The sequence below is a fragment of the Lemur catta genome, chromosome 4 (assembly GCF_020740605.2).
Source record: "Lemur catta isolate mLemCat1 chromosome 4, mLemCat1.pri, whole genome shotgun sequence".
In the NCBI taxonomy this organism is placed as follows: Eukaryota; Metazoa; Chordata; class Mammalia; order Primates; family Lemuridae; genus Lemur; species Lemur catta.
This window is the reverse complement of record NC_059131.1, coordinates 7526716-7544471: the sequence shown is the minus strand read 5'-3', so window position 1 is coordinate 7544471 and position 17756 is coordinate 7526716. Positions and strand designations below refer to the sequence as shown.

Sequence of the window (17756 nt, the reverse complement as noted above, 5' to 3'; positions counted from 1 at the left end):
TCCATTTCTGTGTGTCCAGGACAAATATTTTCTACCATGTAAAAAGGCTGGGAGGGACTGATCCATAAAACGTGCCTGGGCACACTGCCTGGCATGCAGTAGGTACTCAATGAATGCAGCGTTCTCCCCTTATCAATACAGTTCCTATGCTCTTTTTGCCTCCTTCAAGTGGTTCTGAAGTTCTGCTGCCACGCACATCTCCCTCCCAGACTGAGTCTGGAGGATGGGGACAAAGCGTACTCAGCTCTTTCGTCTCTGCAGCCCCTACGCCTGCTGCACCCGACTGACTTCCGAAATCGCTAGGGCCGAAAGACAAGATGACCTCCACAGCCAGCAAACCTGGCCACTGATAAACCTGCGACCCCAGGAGAACCACTGTTCTCTGGCATCGGCAATAATTTCAGACTATTGAAGGGAACGAAGGATGCAAGCAGACCAGAAGCAAGGGCTTCCAGAACTCTCCATCGCCCACTCTGGAATGAAAACATGAAAGAACAGGGGAACAGATGTCAAACACCCGGGTGGAGCCACTGCCAGCGTGAGCCGGGAGAGGCCTGGAGCCCCGGGCCTACCTGGTAGCGGGGGTGGAAGCCCATGTACTGGTGGCACTGCTCGCAGTGGTGGTACGTGTTGTACGCCGCGTACTTGGACAGTCTCATCCGCGCCGTCTGACGCCGCACGTAAAGGTCCTCCGGCTTCCGGGACATCCCTCTGTCTGCACCAGATTCCCCAGTGTTAAAGAGCAGCAGGAAGCAAAGCAAATATTTCATCCCCTGCCTGCTCAAGCCAAAACTAACTGGAATGCTCCAAATAACCAGGCAACAGTGTGGTCACCGAGGATGGCCTCTCACCGACCTGGGCCCTGAGGGGAGGCGGCTGACCACAGGAAACGACAAAGCCTCAGTGGGACAAACCGATGGACTGTTCATACGGTGTCTACTTGTGGACCTAAGTGACCACAAGTCACCACAAGACAATTTAAATTGATTGTCAATACCATCAATTGCAATACTTAATATGCAAATACCATATTGCAGGTGACTTGCCCCCCTTTTTTCAAATGAGGAGGCAGGATTAAGGTTAACACTAAGCCTTCGCTAGAGCCTGGCCAGTGAGGAGGACCCCAGTGAAGGGATCTACTTGGAAAGCAACAAAGATAAAGTAGTTGGTTTAAACTGGAGACTGGCGAGTCTCCCACTGTTTGCCCAACGTTCCTAGCACACGCTATCATCACACCGGCCCGGCCACACTGCGGTACTGCGCAGACGCAACCCCGCGGAAGCCGGGGGACTGGGAGGCAGGGAGAAAGTGAGGCTGAGCGAGGAGCAGGAACATGTGTACAACTCCAAATTGATAAGTAAACATACACGCCTTCTATCCTCTATTAACCAGAGCCTGTGGAAAATTCCAACCGTGACAAATCGGCAAGCGTGTTGTGGCCACCACCCGTGCTTCCTGAGCAGCACGTCTTTCCTTCCCGGTTCCGTGGCGGTCACTTGCTCGTACAGGGAGGGGTGATCTCAGTCCTGCACGGGGGCTCGCTGGCTGATTCACCACGACCAGACTTCATTCCTAACACGACTCAGCTCCCCCCTCCAGAGGCTTTGCCCGAGCACTTTGGAAGGAGGTGGAACAAGAGACGCAGAAGTCTGACCTTCGCTCTTCACGCCCTGATGGTGTGAACAAATCAGGCTGGCGTCGTTGTACTTGGGGTCGTGAATGATGTAGTCAAAGGGCAGCTTCCTGAACAGCTCCAGGTCTGGCCAGGAGTCACCGAGCTGCACGTAATGCCAGTCCGCGTCTTCGCTGAAGTCTACGAGATCGACAGAAACAAAACTATGTGACAAAATAGGAAGTAAAAATGACTTACCGTCATGTGTCCCTTAACAGGACACATTCTGAGAAATGCAATGTTAAATGATTTTGTCATTGTGCTAACCTCATGGAGTGGACGTACACAAACCTAGGTTGACAGCCAACTACACACCTAGGCTGCACACCTGCACAGCACGTTAGAGTACTGAGTGCTGTCGGCCATTGTGACACAATGGAAAGAATTTTTCTATCTAAACATGGAAAGTCACAATACAACAAAGGGGCACTTACCATGAATGGAGGTTATAGGACTGGAAGTTGCTCTGGGTGAGTGAATGTGAAGGCCTAGGAAACCACTGTACACTGCTGTAGACTTTATAAACACTGGCTACACTCAATTTATAAAAAACATTCTTCAATAATAAACTACCTTAAGTTTACTGTAACTTATTTACTTTAAAAACTATTTTTTTAACGATTTGACTCGTTTGCAATAACACTTAGCTTAAAACAGCAACACATTGTACAGCTGTACAGAAAATGTTTTCTTTATTTACATCCTCATTGTATAAGCATTTTTATATTAAAAACTTTTTTTTTTTTTTTTTTACTTTTTCAACTTTTTGTTAAAAACTAAGACACAAACACACACATTCGCCTAGGCCTACCCAGGGTCAGGATCATCAATATCACCGTCTTCCACCTCCACACCTCGCCCACTGGAAGGTCTCCAGGGGCAATAACATGCATGCAGCTGTCATCTCCTAATTTGCCCCAAGATATGGACCTATGTGCTCAGTGCCCATGGAGGAAATCTACTGAGGGGTAAGTCCAGTTTCTAGAGGCAACAGTCACATCTAGTTTAATTCCAGCTGTACCACCCCCAGCCTGGCTCCTGAGCACATGGTCTACCAGGAAAGGGGAATAACAATGTCAATCCCACAGTGTGGCACAGGGGACTTAGGTAAAGTCTCTAGCTTTACATTTTATGTGATTTATGTAAAGTCTCTAGCTCAGTGCCTGACACACGGAAGGCACTCAGTAGCCATGACGTCCGTAATCTCATCCCCACAAAGGCCTCCGAGGTACCAAGGTGGTGTCAAGAAACACGACTACAAGGAAAGAGTAAACAGCAGCCCTCCCAGCCCCTGAGACAAGTCTGATTATGAATCTGAGAATTCCATCTAGAAAGTGTGACACAGCAAAAGTCATTTGAGAAAGTGATGAAGGCTTGGACGCCCGAGTGTCACCAAGCAGATAACTCACTGATATTGATCTCTTCCTCGTCGTAAACATCCACTTCCGTCAGCCGGATGAGCATCCTGGACAGGATGCTGAGGAACTGCAGGTAGGCGCCCGTCTTCCCAATCTGTGGAGATGCGGCCATCAGAGCCCGCGGTTAGGAATCCTGTCCACGGCCAGGCGCGGGCTGACACCTGACACGCCTCGTGCCACCCACCTCACCTACACATCCTGCTGTTAAAACAAGAGCCTGCGGACACACAGTGGAGGGGAAATGTGGCCTCCAGGAGGAGGCCTGTCTGTCTATGCAGCATTGCAAATGCACCTCCAGATTTTAAACAGTCACGGCCGTTAAGCTGTTAGAAGTAGGACTTTAGGCCGGGTGCAGTGGCTCACACCTGTAATCCTAGCACTCTGGGAGGCCGAGGCAGGAGGATCGCTCAAGATCAGGAGTTCGAGACCAGCCTGAGCAAGAGTGAGACCTCGTCTCTACTAAAAATAGAAAGAAATTAGCTGGACAACTAAAAATATATAGAAAAAATTAGCTGGGCATGGTGGTGCATGCCTGTAGTCCCAGCTACTTGGGAGGCTGAGGCAGGAGGATTGCTTAAGCCCAGGAGTTTGAGGTTGCTGTGAGCTAGGCTGATGCCATGGCACTCTAGCCCAGGCAACAGAGTGAGAGTTTGTCTCAAAAAAAAAAAAGAAGAAGAAGAAGAAGAAGAAGAAGAAGTAGGACTTTATCCCAAGCTGAAGAAAGCTTTCTTAAAAAAAAAAAAAAAATGGACTGACAATGTAAAACATTATCTAAAGAATCTTGAAAATCGTGAATTGGTCTTAATACGTCCATAGCAAGATAATACAATTCATTGTACAAGACATAAAAAGTTGGCATCTTTCCCCTCCTAAACCCAAGAAAGAACAACTTTTCTCTTCTTCCTTCTCTTTCTTCCTGTGTCTCCGAGCCCCTTGTTCCCTCGGCCCAGCACCAGGCCAGCATATTGATGACTACTCCTTGTTCCTTTTGGTTACAACTGACTAGAGAAGTACCTGCGGGCTGACCTGGGATCCTTCCCGCACCCACCCATGACAGTCACTCCAGGGGTGCACTTTCCAAGTACAGAGGCTGGTGCCAGTTCACAGCCAGAAACTCAGCAATTGTTAATGAATGAAAGAAACTAACTTTAAAGAGGAAAAATATGACATACAACTGGGGGCCATGGGATTCAGAAAAAATATTTTCAATACATATAATAAACAAGGGACAAAAATTTGTAATATCTAAAGCACTCCCACAAATCAATAAGAAAAGGCCAAATGGTCTAAAGAAAAAGCAAACAAGAGAAACAGCCAGAAAAATCACTGAAAAATGCCAGTGACCAAGAAATATATAAAAATATGTCAAGTCTTACTAATAAAAATATACTGTTTTTCACCTATCACACAGGCAAAAAGTTTAACATGAGGAGCCATGGAGACTCCCTGTTAAGAACATTTTCTTTTTTCACATTTTTTTTTCAGTTAGAAAAAGTAATATATGCTCATCTTATAAGCTCAAGAAACGCAGAAGGAATACGGAAACAGAGCACTCCAGAGCCCAGTTCCCAGCCTCCGCTCTGTTCCAAAGAGCCAAGCCTGATCCACAGTCCTCCTCCTCCTCCTCCTCCTCCTCCTCCTCCTCCTCCTCCTCACACACACACCACTCTGGACACTCACGTCCTGGAGGTTCTGCCACTTTGAGAGGTGAAATGGACTTAGCTTGTTAGGGAACTGCCCGTGAGCTGGGGAGGCCTGAGAAGGGGAAGCAGAGCCCCCACCTCCCTGGTAACAGGTCACCAGACCTTCCAGGGCAGAACCCGGAGTCGAGTTTCTGATTGTTAGAGAGCGTGCAGTGCACAGCACACAGGGGGCCGCGTGATACAACATGAGACTGCAGAATTGTAGCCTGAAGGCAGAAGCAGCACCCAGAGATGTCTCCCCTCCATCCCCTCCATCACGCAAAGGAAACATGGAAGTCACCTGCCCACCCTGGGCCATCAGAGAAAATCCCACCACAGGAGTCGCAAAACGAGAAGTGGATACTGCCCGCCCCAAGACTGCCTCCAGGTTTGAGCATGAGGCTGGCGCTGGGGGGCTGTGGGGGACACGCACCTGTGGGGGCCCGCTGAGCAGCAGCCTGCGGGGGTGGAAGCCGTCCACGCGGCCCTCGGCCCGGTTGCCATAGTCCATGTGGCTGGGCCGGGGCACTGTCCACTGCCGATAGTAGAGGGACTGCTCCGTGGACGTCATCGTCTTGCTGAGCAGGGGGCGGAAGGAGCTGGCCCACATGACCGAGTGGGAGGGCAGGAGCGAGGCGGCCTTGGGCAGGCCGCTGCCGTCGGTGGACATGACCATGTCGTACACAAGCTTGGGCAGGAAGACGACAGGTGGCTGCCGGCAGGCCTTGGTCATGGAGCACTGGGAGGCCTGCAGGACGAGCACGCCCGTGGCAGGCACCACTGACGAGGAGGACGAGCCCGAGGAGGACAGCTGGGAGGACGACGAGGCGGCCAACACTGGGACGCTCCTCTGGCAGGGCCTGAGGCCGCAGTCAGGCTGCGGGGCCAGCCCGGGGCTGTGCCTGCTGACGACCGACGGGGGCCCCTGACCCGCTCGGGGCCTCTGTTTCTCACCAGGGGCCCTGCCCTCTTCTGAAGGGCCGCAGGGCGGGGGCGACCTGGCCTGCTCCGCCTGGGGGGGCCCCGCGGGCTGGGCCGGGGCCTCGCCGAGGAGTGCCGAGCCTGGGGAGAGACGGACCTGGTTGGGCACATCCCCGGGATGATCTGGCCAGAGCACACCGGCTACTGCTGTTTCTGCCACTCCTGTCCCTGCCCCGGGCTCCCTGTGCTCTTTCGGGCAAACAGATGCCGGTGGCCCCAGCGTTAGGCTGTTCTGGCTGCCCCTGAGCCCACGACTCGGAGCTTCCTTGGGTCACAGAGCTCCAGGCCGGGCTAAGGAGGCCCGTGCTGACCCCATCGGGGGCATCTGTGGGGGAGGCCCCACCGCCTGGCTCACCGCCCTGCACGGCTGCCCCAGATGCCCCCAGGCCAAATCTCCTGGGGGGCTCTGAGCTCCCCTCGCCCCAGGGCACACAGCATGGACCCTCAGCCGCCCCCAGCCACAGCCGGGCCCCCGCCCGCAGGCCGGACTCCCACCGCTAGGCCACTCCCTGCGTCCCGGCCCTGTACACGCTCAGCCCCGGGCCTCTCTGCCCGTGGTTTCCTCCACCTGGAAATCCTTCTCCAGGGCCCAGGCAAGGTCAGCTGCTCCCTGAAACCTGGGGTGACTACCCTGGAGTCTGCCCTCCACTGGGGACAGAATTAATTACGTCTTCACATGTGGAACCATATGCGTATGAAAAACTATTGAGAATGATAAATTCCTTGAGGCAGGGTCTGTATCTCATTTATCTTTCAATACCCTGACTCAGACATAAGGTAGGCTCTCGATAAATGCTTTTGGCAGGAGGAGGGGACATTGTTTCAGGTATGCAGGTCCTGACTGCTCTTGCAGACTAAGGGACTCCTCGGGGCAGAGGCCATGCGAGGCCTTTTACCCACACTGCCCACTCCCTCCGCCAAAGCGCAGTCCTGGGCGAGGGTCACGTGCTCTCGCTGCCTTTTGTTGCTTCTGCCCAACGACGTCTTCCATGTCTACTTTCCTCCACAAGAACACCCTCCCTCACGCCCCTCCCCAGGGCAGAGCGATTCCCGACCCAACAGCTTCATGGAGAGGCCCGAGGGAGTCCCCCAGCACAGCGAGGACTCTGCCCGCGGCCCGGCCACGGCGAGGGACAGAGTCCACGGCTGTCCCCTGAGAACAGCGTGGCCGAGCCCTTCAGTCCCGCCCAGAGGCCTCCAGGTCCCAGATCCCAAGTGCCCTGAAACATTGACCCTCCACTGCATCTGGGTCTTCACGGATTCCTCCTCTTTCCAGCTCTGACGGAAAAATAAAGGGTCAGCAAACAGCCCTATACACGTCTCCTCTTATTCTCTAAACCCTCAGAAGATAGTCTTAGGGGGACTCACCGGACGCCTTGGAGGAGAGGGACGAGGACGCGGAGTCGTGGGAACAGGATCGCTCCCTTTTCACGGGACTTCTCTTCTCCGAGGTGGAGCCTGTTGCAAAACACACACACTAAAAATGCATCGTAATCACCGTCCCTTACATTTGCCAGGCACTTCACAGTTTGTAACATGCGTTCACATGTCTCATCCCTCCATCCATTCGTTCATTCGTCTGCCATTCCCAGGCACTCAGCACTGAGCAGACAGGCCCAGTGAGGCGCGGCCGCAGACGGTGGACAAGGTGGGGGACAGAGCTGGGTGGCCCAGAGACAGGAGCGGGGAGAACTGCTGCAAGTGGTGCCGTCTGGCCTGGGTCCTGAAGGGCTCAGGGGCTCCCAGGTGAAACAGGGAAAGGAGAACCCCACAGGTGAGGAGGGCGGCCCGGCCACCACCACGAGTCTAGTGTGGGCAAGTACGTTGGGCGGGGGCTGGGGGCTGAGAGGTGCAGTGAAACTAAAGGAGGGTCGTGAGACACCAAGGAGTCGTGCCGCGGCACCAGGGAAGTGGGAGCATATCAGGCTTGCGGTGATGTCTCTGAAAGACAGTCCTAGGCGGGCAGCTCTCTCCAGCCCCATTTTACAGATGAACAAGCTGAGGCTAGGAGGGTTCCCACAGTCGGGGGACAGAGGAGGGCGACTGCAGGCCTGGGCTGTGACCACATCCATCTCTTTCCACCCTGCCACACTCCACAACTGCTTTGTACTTATTATATTATTGGCTTTTTAGTTTTTCTCACCACACTGTTGACTATAGCCAAATGCCTTGCAATGTTCTTGTTCATGTATCCTATTAAAATTATGGTGTCAGATTTTAAGAGTCTGCAAACAAAACTGGCCTGTTTTCATAAATCTCAGTAATGGACAGCACACTGTTGGCTCACAGAGGAAATAAGCAAATCTTACACCAGGTAGGACTCCACCAACAATATGAACAAAGCATGGATTTGAACTCTAAGAAATCTCGATTGTTCTTCCTATTCTTTAAGAATTCTAGAACTAGGAAGAACCTAGAGGGATTTTCATCTTCTCGCACCACCAGAGAAGAAGGGGGAGGGAGCCAGATCTGAACTTGGCGAGGGCTCTGCCACCTCTCTCATCAAAGGCCAGAAAACTCCCACCCCGAGCGGCTGCCCAGCAGACAGGCCCAGGCTGCTGAGCTGCTGCTGTCAAAATAGCAAGAACTGAGATCAAACGTCCCGGAACCTCCCTTACCTGGCCCGTGAGCACGTAGCATGCACAGTGCCGCTTGCTTAAGTGTGTCGTGGCCCAGTGGAAAGCAGCCAGGCTCACGGACAGCTGTCTACACAAGTACAGGTGGCTTCAGAGATCAGAAGCCAGGGAAGATGTGCCGGCAGGAACTCCTGGCTGAAGGCCAGGCCACCTCACCTTCCGTCCCCAGCTCCTCATCCTCATTGTCGGTGCTGCTCAGCTTCTCCGCGTCACTCTCCAAGGCCTCGTTTCTAGCCCCCTTCTCCAAGGGGACCTCACTGCTCACAAAGTACGCAGCCAGGCCCAGCTCCTGCTCCAAGGCTGTTCTCACCAAGCACGAGGAGTTTATCAAACGCAGGTCACAGTACCGCAGAGACCTAGCAGGACACAGAGGAAGGCATTTATCACGTGCCTTCGACAGATGAGGTGCTGCTCGCGGTGCTAAAGGCAGTGGTGACCAGGACCACACCCTGCCTTCCTCACTAGGACCCGGGGACTGGTGCGAATGGGAAGGCCAGCAGCTCTGGGGGCACCGGCTGTGCACTTGGTCCTGCGTTGCAAGGACTTTGGGTCAGACAAAAGTAGAGCTTGAAGCCCAGCTCTGCCACTTGCTAGTGATGGAAATTTCAACAAGCTGCACAACTCCCCTGAGGCTCTGATTTTTTCTATCTGAAAGATGGAAACATATAATGGCTAAGTGCATTGCTGTGAAGATTAAGTGCAATAAGTGGACGTTTAATTATTTAATCAACATTTAACATGTGCCAGGGTAGTAGATGCTGGGATATGATGGCAATTGAGGTGACACCAACAAGAAATGACATCTGTGAGCAGCAGAGGAAAGAACCCCCTGGGTCCTGCAGTAGAAACATAACCAAAGCCCAGGGCTTGGAGGGGGCAGATGTGGGTTCCAGTCGGGCTCTGCAACTTACTGCTCATGTGATCTCAGGCAAGTGACCTTTCATTTACTCAACTATGAAACAGGATAGAGACACCATTGCTGCAAAGAGCAAGTGCTATGTTAAAAGACTAGCACAGACCACAGCACCTGGTACAAAGGAGGTACTCAGTAAATGCTAAAATTTTAAATACATTAAGACATTGTCTTAGTCCTTTAAGGAGTAGAGGAATAGAAGAATTAATCCATGTGAAATAGCAACAACCAAGGTCAAATGTTCCAAAGCCTCCCTTACCTGGCCCGTGAGCAGGCAGCACGCACAGTGCCACTTGCGTGAGTGTGGTGTGGCCCAGCGGAAGGAAGCCAGGCCCACCGCCAGCTTCGCTCAGTACTGGCGTAACCTCAACAAACACCAGTTTCTTCATCAGTAAGATGGGACTACTGAAATGCTACCTTTCCCCAGGGTTAAGGTGAGAATAAAATGAAACAAAGCATAAGAAGAATCTAGGACAGTGGCCAACACCTAACAGGAACTCAATCAATGTCAGCTCTTAATATCCTGTTACACAGGACGGATGTGCAAAGGCCCCGCTGCCTGCCCTCCCCCACGGATAAGTCTCTGAAAGCCAACCTGTCACTGCTACTCCAAGCGACTGCCTTCCAGGAGGCCCAGGGACTCCTGCCCTGAGCGGCTGCCTGTCTGTGTGGAGGCCTAGAGGCCACCAGGAGACACTGTGGGGGTGTGGCTGAGATCTCCAAGGCTGTGATGGTGTCAGAAGAACACAGCCTTTGAGACAGTCCCCTCGTTGTGCTGGAAAAACCAGCCCTTCCCAAGCAGCGGCTGTTGGCCCCCTCTTCCCAGAACACCTCATAAGCCAGGTGGGGCCTCATTGCCGCAGCCTAGGTGCCAGCAGTCACTGCAGCTCCGAGCCCTGGAGATGGTGCAGTCCTATCCTGAATGCAGCCAGCCTTTCCTGACACACAGCCAGCTCCGCGTGGGGAAACTGAGCTCGGGAGGCGTGAAATCCTAACTCCGCTGCAGGGCCTCCACCCACGCAGCTGGCAACAGCTCCTGGATGAGCCCAGACAGTGGCCCTCTGAGAGTCAGGAAAAGCTGCTTGTGGCTCAGACGCATTTCACTGCCCTCTGCTGGGAATTGTCACAATAAACACACAACCCATGATGCCTGTGAGTGCGAAAGGCACCATCTGCAGTCAAGCCGCCGTAGCCCAGCCTGGTACACTTGCCCCAGCCGGGGCCCAGGCAGCTGGCCCCTCGAAGCCCGCCAGGGCAAAAGCCCCTCCGCTCACCTCGGCAAGGACTCCCCGTGCGGGTCCATCCCACTGAAGATCAGGATGCAGGGCAGGCCCTCCAACTCCAAGTACGTCTGAGGTCTCCACTCTGCGTCCTCGATCTTCTGCCACATCTGCAGATAATTAAAAAGAAATAAAGCCATGAGGCTGCTTACTTCCCAACTGGCCCAGCTCCAGGGGAACCTTGACGTCCTCCCACTGATCTGAAGCCCTCAGAGTCAGTCCTTTGATGAAAGAGGAAGCTCTTCATGCTGCCCGTAAGCTCACTGTCCACTTCCCCGCTGTCCTTTCAGCCGCCCAGAACACATCCTGGGTGCTCAAGGGTATGTTACTGACTGATGCTTTGGGAGAAAGTACATGTCCTCAATTGACCCTAATGTCTTCTACTTTGTCCTCTCAGGCTGGTGTCATGCCTTTCATACTGTCCCCTTCATTTGTTCAATATTCCTTCCCTAACACTTTTGCATTTTCTGTCACCTGCAGGTTCAGTAAGAACCCACTGTGGCCAGGCACTGTGCTAGGCTTTGGGGGGCTGAGATGGGTGGGGGTGGCCCTGTCCCCCAGGGGGAAGCAGTGGGGTGGCAGGCAGGGACTAGCACCGCCCATGGCAGGCGTTGGAGAGGGCACTTCCCGAAAGAGGAGAAGACATGGAGCTGAGTTCTGCAGGCAACACTGTCAGCTAAACAAAGACAAGGACAAACGTGCCCCCAGGAAGCAAGAAAGCCATGCTGCAACCCAGAGGACTGCTGTGGCAGGGCAGTGTCGGTGCAAGGGTGGCCAGGATGGCTGGCCCTGTTAAGGAGTTTCTTGCCCCTCCCCGGCCCTCCTGGTCCCCCGGGCGGCTCCCCAGGCGTACCGACACCCTCCCGCCCCTGCGCACAGCGCCCGCCGACCTTGAGCTGCTTCACGAAGTGCTTCCCCACGGTGATGCCGGAGCTGGGGGTGCCCAGGATGATCTCGAAGTGCTCCTCCAGCGCCAGGCGCGCGCGCACGTGGGCCAGCCGCTCGTAGGCCACGGCGGCCAGCGGCGAGCAGGGCACGCGCAGCAGCACCATCAGCCCGTGGCCGCAGGGACACTGCTTCGGGGAGCTGAGCAGGTTCTGCGTGATCTCCAGCGTCTCCACCGACGTGTAGTTCTTCATCTGCGGGAGGCCGCTCACGGCCATCAGCGCGGCGGCGTAGTGCTGCACGAGAACAAAGGTCCTGATCACCGCGCTGTGCAGGCGGGGGAACCTGCAAGGAACACAGAGACACCGCGCGTGACGGCCTCGCTCCGACCCACGGCGTCCCGAGACCGCGGCCCTGCGCGCCAGCAGCGCCAGGACGTCCTCGCTCCGGCAGGCAACTGCCCACTACGAACCGTGGCGCTGCCTGTAGAAGCTGGTTGTTGGAGCCCTGATTAGAAGCCTCCCTTAGAAACCAAATGATAAGGTCCTTTGTTTTTTCCAGCTGGGAAACAAAAGCTGAAAGAATTCATCCAGCAGACCTGCCCTACAAGAAATGTTCAAGGAAGGAAGTTTTTCAGATATAAGGAAAATGATACCAGATGGAAATCTGGATCTACACAAAGGAATAAAGAACACTAGAAATAGTAACCATGTTGGGTAAATGTAAAAGGTTATTTTTCTTATTATTTAAATAGCTTTAAAAGGTGATTGTCTAAGCAAAAATAACTTATTGTAGAGTTTATAACATACAAGTAAAATGAATCCAACAATGTACAAAGCCTAGGAGGGTGGAAATAGAAATATACTATTGTAAGAATCTTACATATAAAGTGGTGTGATATCACCAGAAAATAGACTGTAAGTTAAAGATATATACTATAAACTGTAAAGCAGCCACTAAATATCACAACAAAGAGTTACAGGTGACAGAGACAGAAAAAATAAAAATTAGATGAGACAAACTGCAAGCTGGTAGATTTAAACCCAGCCATATCAACAACCACATTAAATGTAAATCGTGTAAACATCTCCATTAAAAGGCAGAGATTATCAGATTGAATAAAAAAGCAAGACCCAACTATAAGCTGCCTACAAGAAACTAAACACAAAGACACAAAGAGGCTGGGTGCAGTGGCTCATGCCTATAATCCTAGCATTTTGGGAGGTTGAAGCAGGAAGATCACTTGAGGCCAGGAGTTTGAGACTAGCCTGAGCAACATAGCAATACCCCATCTCTACAAAAAAAATTGAAAAATTAGCAAGGCGTGATGGCACACACCTGTAGTCACAACTGCTTAGGAGGGTGAGGCAAGAGGATTGTGTGAGCCCAGCAATTTGAGAATGCAGTGAGCTATGATGACACCACTGCACTCAAGCCCAGGCAACAGAGTGAGACCCTATCTCAAATAAATAAATAGGCTAAAAGTAAAAGGATGGAAAATTATAACCAATGCTAACACTAATCAAAAGAAAGCTGGAATAACAATATTAATATCATATAAAATGGATTTTAGAACAAAGAATAATATTCTTTGGGTCATTTCATAATGATAAAGAAGTTAACTTATCAAGAGACACTTCATCAAAGATGATATACACATGGCAGATAAACACATGTAAAGATACTCAACATCATTAGTCATTGGAGAAATTCAAATTAAAACTACAATGAGATACAACTTCACAAATACCAGAATGGCTAAAATTAAAAAGACTGACCTACCAAGTGCTGGCAAAGATGTAGAGCAACTGAAACTAGTGGAATTGCAAAATGAACTTCTTTGGAAAACAACTGGCAGTTTGTTAAAAAGTTAAACATACATCTCCAACATGACCCAGCCATTCCACATCTAGGTATTTACCCAAGAGAAATGGGAGCATATGCCTACACCAAGCCTTGTTCATGAATGTTCAGAGTAGCTTTATCAGTAATAGCCAAAACTGAAAAACAACCTAAATGTCCCTTAAACCAGGAAATAAACAAACTGGTACAGCCATACAATAGTATTCCATTTTACAATGCTAGCCCCCAAAATGAACAAACTATTGATACATGCAACAATATGAATGAATCTTAGTATAATTACACTGAGAAAGCTGACCAAAAAGGAGTACATAGTGTACAAACAATTTCATTTATATAAAACTCTAGAAAATGCAAACTACAGTGTGAAAGAGATAGGAGGAAGGAATGACAACAGGGCAGGAGGAAATTTTTGTTCATTATCTTGGTGGTGGTGAAGATTTACCAGTGTCTACATGTGTCAAAATTCAAATTGAAGACCGGACATAGTGAGTCACACCTCTAATCCTAGCATTCTGGGAGGCCGAGGTGGGAGGACTGCTTGAACTCAGAAGCTTGAGACCAGCCTGAGCAATAGTGAGACCCCGTCTCTACTAAAAATAGAAAAATTAGCCAGGCATTGTGGCATGCACCCATAGTCCCAGCCACTCAGGAGGCTGAGGCTGGAGGATCGCCTGAGCCCAAGGAGTTTGAGGTTGCTGTGAGCTATGATGATGCCACTACACTCTAGCCCAGGGTGACAGAGTGAGATTCTGTCTAAAAAAAAAAAAAAAAAAAAAATTGGATACTTTAAGTATGTGCAGTTTCTTGCATGTCAGTTATTCCTCACTAAAGCCGTTGTGGTTTTTTTTTTTTTTTTTTTTTTTTTAAAAAAAAAGCGTTTGGAGGCAGAACTGGTGCCCAGCTCCAAACAGCACCCACAGGTCAGGCACAGAAATGTGCCCAGCTGTGGCTCAGCAGAGAACTAGGCCCACCCTTAAGCCTTTATGGTAAGGCCCTAAAGCACGGCAGGTGCACAGACAACATACTGGAATAAAAATTAGCGTTGTTAAATGTCTAGATCTTTTAAGTTGCAGTAGGTTGGTGTCAGATTTGCAGCCCTACAAGCAGACTCCCCAGCTGTGTGCGGTCTCTGTGACACACGGTGATCTAGCAGTCTGGCCGCGCACGCGGTAGCAAGAGGAGGTGCGCTGTGTTCTTACCTTTATCTCCTTCCGTTCAAATTACCAGTTTCAAGAGTTTCCCAGACACATGATTCCTAGGAAAGGCAGCAGGGTTCAGTGGGAAGAACATCACGCCTGGCTATAGTGCAGCTTGCCACAAATAGGCTGTGTGAACTTGGGCAAATCACTCTCCCTCTCTGAGCTTCAGTTCCCACAATTCTAAAATGAGGTGTTTGGGCTACATTTCTCCTAGAAGTTCCTATGATTCTCCATATCTCAGCAACCTACGGTTTGATACTCCCTTCTCACGCAGTGGAATGTACAAACTTGATCTCTATGCAATATTTCTAGTTTAGTAAAGGGAAAGGGGGAGGAATTGTGATGATGGCAGTGGAGGTGGCAGCAGCCAGCAGGAGCCTGTGATGTGTGCCAGGTATTCATTCCATCCTCAGAACATCCCTGTGCTGTAGATATGATCGTCCCCATAGGGAACTGAGAAACTGTCTGAAAGTCTCACAGCTGGTTAGTGGTGGACTCAGGACTCAAACCCAGGAGGGATGATTTCAGAGCCTGAGCTCTCAGCGTGTACTTTATCTCATGAAACTCTCATAAGCTGCCGCTAGGAAAGCGGATTTGTTCTGCAGGTGAGGGTACAGAAGTTTAGACAGGTTAAATGATTTGCCAAGGCCAAGATGTATCAGCACAGTGGTCGAGCCTGGCCTTCACGAGTTTACCAGAGACCTTATATGGCTTGGTGGTTATGCAGTTTTGGAGCCAAGTGACCAGGGTTTGGGTCCAGCTTTGCTATAAACCCCCCATGTGACCTTGGGTAAAGTGGCCTAAGTCTCAAGTTTCTTCATCTGCAAAATGGGAATAACAGTATGTGCTACCTCACTGTGCAGCTGTGAGGATGGTTTTAGGCAATAACTGTACAGCACTGAGCCCAGAGCCTACAGCACCCTAAGCACCCCCCTGTGCTGGCTGCCTGAAGGGAAGCCAGGAGCTGGCAGAGCACGGGCAAAGGCTGGTTCTCTGAGCCTCGATGTAAATCTCAGAGGGCTTCCTCGCTCAGCAAGTTGATGAGAGCTCAGCTGCCAACCTGTGAGTTGGAAAACCAGCCTGATTAATCTCTATCAGAATCACAGATTTGAAAGGTATCTAAGAGACTTAGTTTCCCAAAGGGAGTTCTGGGGAACACTAATCCCATGAGCTACTGGACATCTCTAGCCGTCTGGAGACTTACAGCACGCATGGGTACTCTGACAGCTCTGAGAACTCTCATGGAAAAGGAATTCTTTTCTTAAATGTAATGTTTCTCAAACACATTTCACTATGGAATCCCTTTTGGCTTAACAGCTATTACTATCCAGCCAAAGCAGTATATCTTGGAACACAGCTTGAGAAATACATGTCTAATTTAATCCTTTTGTCTGCAAATGGGAAGAACGAGGTGCAATGAGGGGTGGGCCGGGACTGGCTCATGCCGATGGTCAATGCAGAGCCGCTCTTTTTGCTTTGCACTAGACAGTCTATGAAACTTGGCGTGGCTTTACCACATATGGACTGTGTGGATGGTGGCGATCACTTAGCCTCCCTGAGCCTCAGTTTCCTCATCTGTAATGAGGTCTGTTGTTAAAAGGGCTAGCTGTGCAGTCAGATTGATCCTGGGCTCTCACCCAGTTCTGTCACTTGCTAGACAGGTGACCTGAGAAAGTTACAGAGCCTCTCTGAGCCTCAGTTTCTCTATCTGCAAAATGGGGATAATAGTAGCAACTGGTCAGAGAGGGAGTGAGGACCAAGACAATGAAGTAAGATTCATGGAATGGTGAATGGCACAAAATAAGCACTCAATGGATGATACGCATCAGAAATAAAAATGAAGCCAACTGTTACCATCACTCGTTTCCTTTAAACCTTTGGTATCTTACCTCCTGTTTTCCTGCCTTCCATTGATTCGCAAACACAACTCCACATGCCAGCAGATTTCTACCCATTCTCATCTCTAAAATTTTCTGGAGCAACAACATGACAAAAATATCACTGACCCAAAGAGACTCAAACACAGAAGAAATAAACCAGGGTCACTTTAACAGAGAGGTTGAGTCACAGAGGAAGGAAGGGAGGTGAACGCCCCTCTGGGAATTCCTGGGTTGGCTAAACACACCTCAACTTGCACGTTAAGCTACTGAGCACTTCCAGTACCTTCGAAGAAAGACATGTACCTTTTTCCTAATGCAGTGACCATGGCCTCAAAGGAGCTGTCGTATCGGAGCAAGGGAAGGCTGTGTCCTGAAAGGGTAGATTCAATAAACTCTGACAGCCCGAAGTACTTCTTGTTTTCATGATATAAGTCCACTCCCTAAAATAGAGAAGAGTGTCAGTCACTCAAATGTTGCATTCACAGGATGGTCGGAGGTTTGCGTGCCAGGCCTGTGACAACCTGCACTGGCATCTTGATCTCATTGTGCAGACTACGCAGTCCTTGGATGGCATTTGATAAATTTCTTCTATCTGCAGACCCAGAGCAGAGAGCATCCCACACTTTAAGGATGATATATCCCCATCAGTCAAGCATTTTCCATTCATTTGTTCCTTACATCTTTACCAAGAAGAAAATTAACCTTATCTTTTAATATACAACTTTGTTAAAATTGCTTCTTTCCACAACCTTAAGCTAGTTTTAGGAATAGGCAAATCAATTATATCCATTATCTTACATTCAGTTGCTGCTAAAAGTCAATAGAAAAAAACTTACTTATCTGGCCAATTTTACTCATGTTGACATAAAATTCTAAAGTTGAGGAAGGTTGTTAAATACAAAGGTGTGAACTCCACCCCTGAATAGCACAGTGGCTAAGAGCCAGGGCCATGGAGCCAGCGGCCTGGGTCACATCCTGGCTGCACCACTCTGGCTGCCTGGCCTTCAGCAAGTGGCCCAAACCTCCGTCTCACTTTCCCCATTTGTCAGTCAGAGCTCACCCTAGCACTTGCCTCTGTGCGAGTTCACGGCACGAGGCTCTTCCAGCAGCGCCCCCGGCTCACGGCAAGTGCCACATGGACACGGGCTATCATCTCACCCATTCTGAGTCTACAGGACTGAAGCCAAGCATCAGTTATTTTTAAAAGTTCCTTGGGTGATTGTGAGACACTCCCAAGGAGTCTAAAACTTTATGTTTATTCCTTGTGTAATTAGCTAGAATCCAACCACCCAGAATTCTCAAATTACCAGAATTGCCTTAGTCTGTTTTGTTTTGATGAGATGA

At 50.4% G+C, this 17756-nt stretch overlaps 1 protein-coding gene across 1 annotated transcript in view; it reads right to left on the bottom strand.

Annotated features, from left to right (window-relative positions):
- The window catches only part of GREB1 (growth regulating estrogen receptor binding 1), a 66336-nt gene that overhangs the window by 10539 nt on the left and 38041 nt on the right, over positions 1–17756 (bottom strand). The window contains exons 16-24 of the mRNA XM_045549053.1: positions 16716–16852; positions 11473–11812; positions 10577–10692; positions 8546–8745; positions 7122–7211; positions 5206–5834; positions 3082–3184; positions 1655–1813; positions 573–715 (exon numbers count right to left, since the gene is read on the bottom strand). Of these exons, the coding sequence (XP_045405009.1) occupies positions 573–715; positions 1655–1813; positions 3082–3184; positions 5206–5834; positions 7122–7211; positions 8546–8745; positions 10577–10692; positions 11473–11812; positions 16716–16852 (1917 nt within the window). The remainder of the gene's footprint in view (positions 1–572; positions 716–1654; positions 1814–3081; positions 3185–5205; positions 5835–7121; positions 7212–8545; positions 8746–10576; positions 10693–11472; positions 11813–16715; positions 16853–17756) is intronic.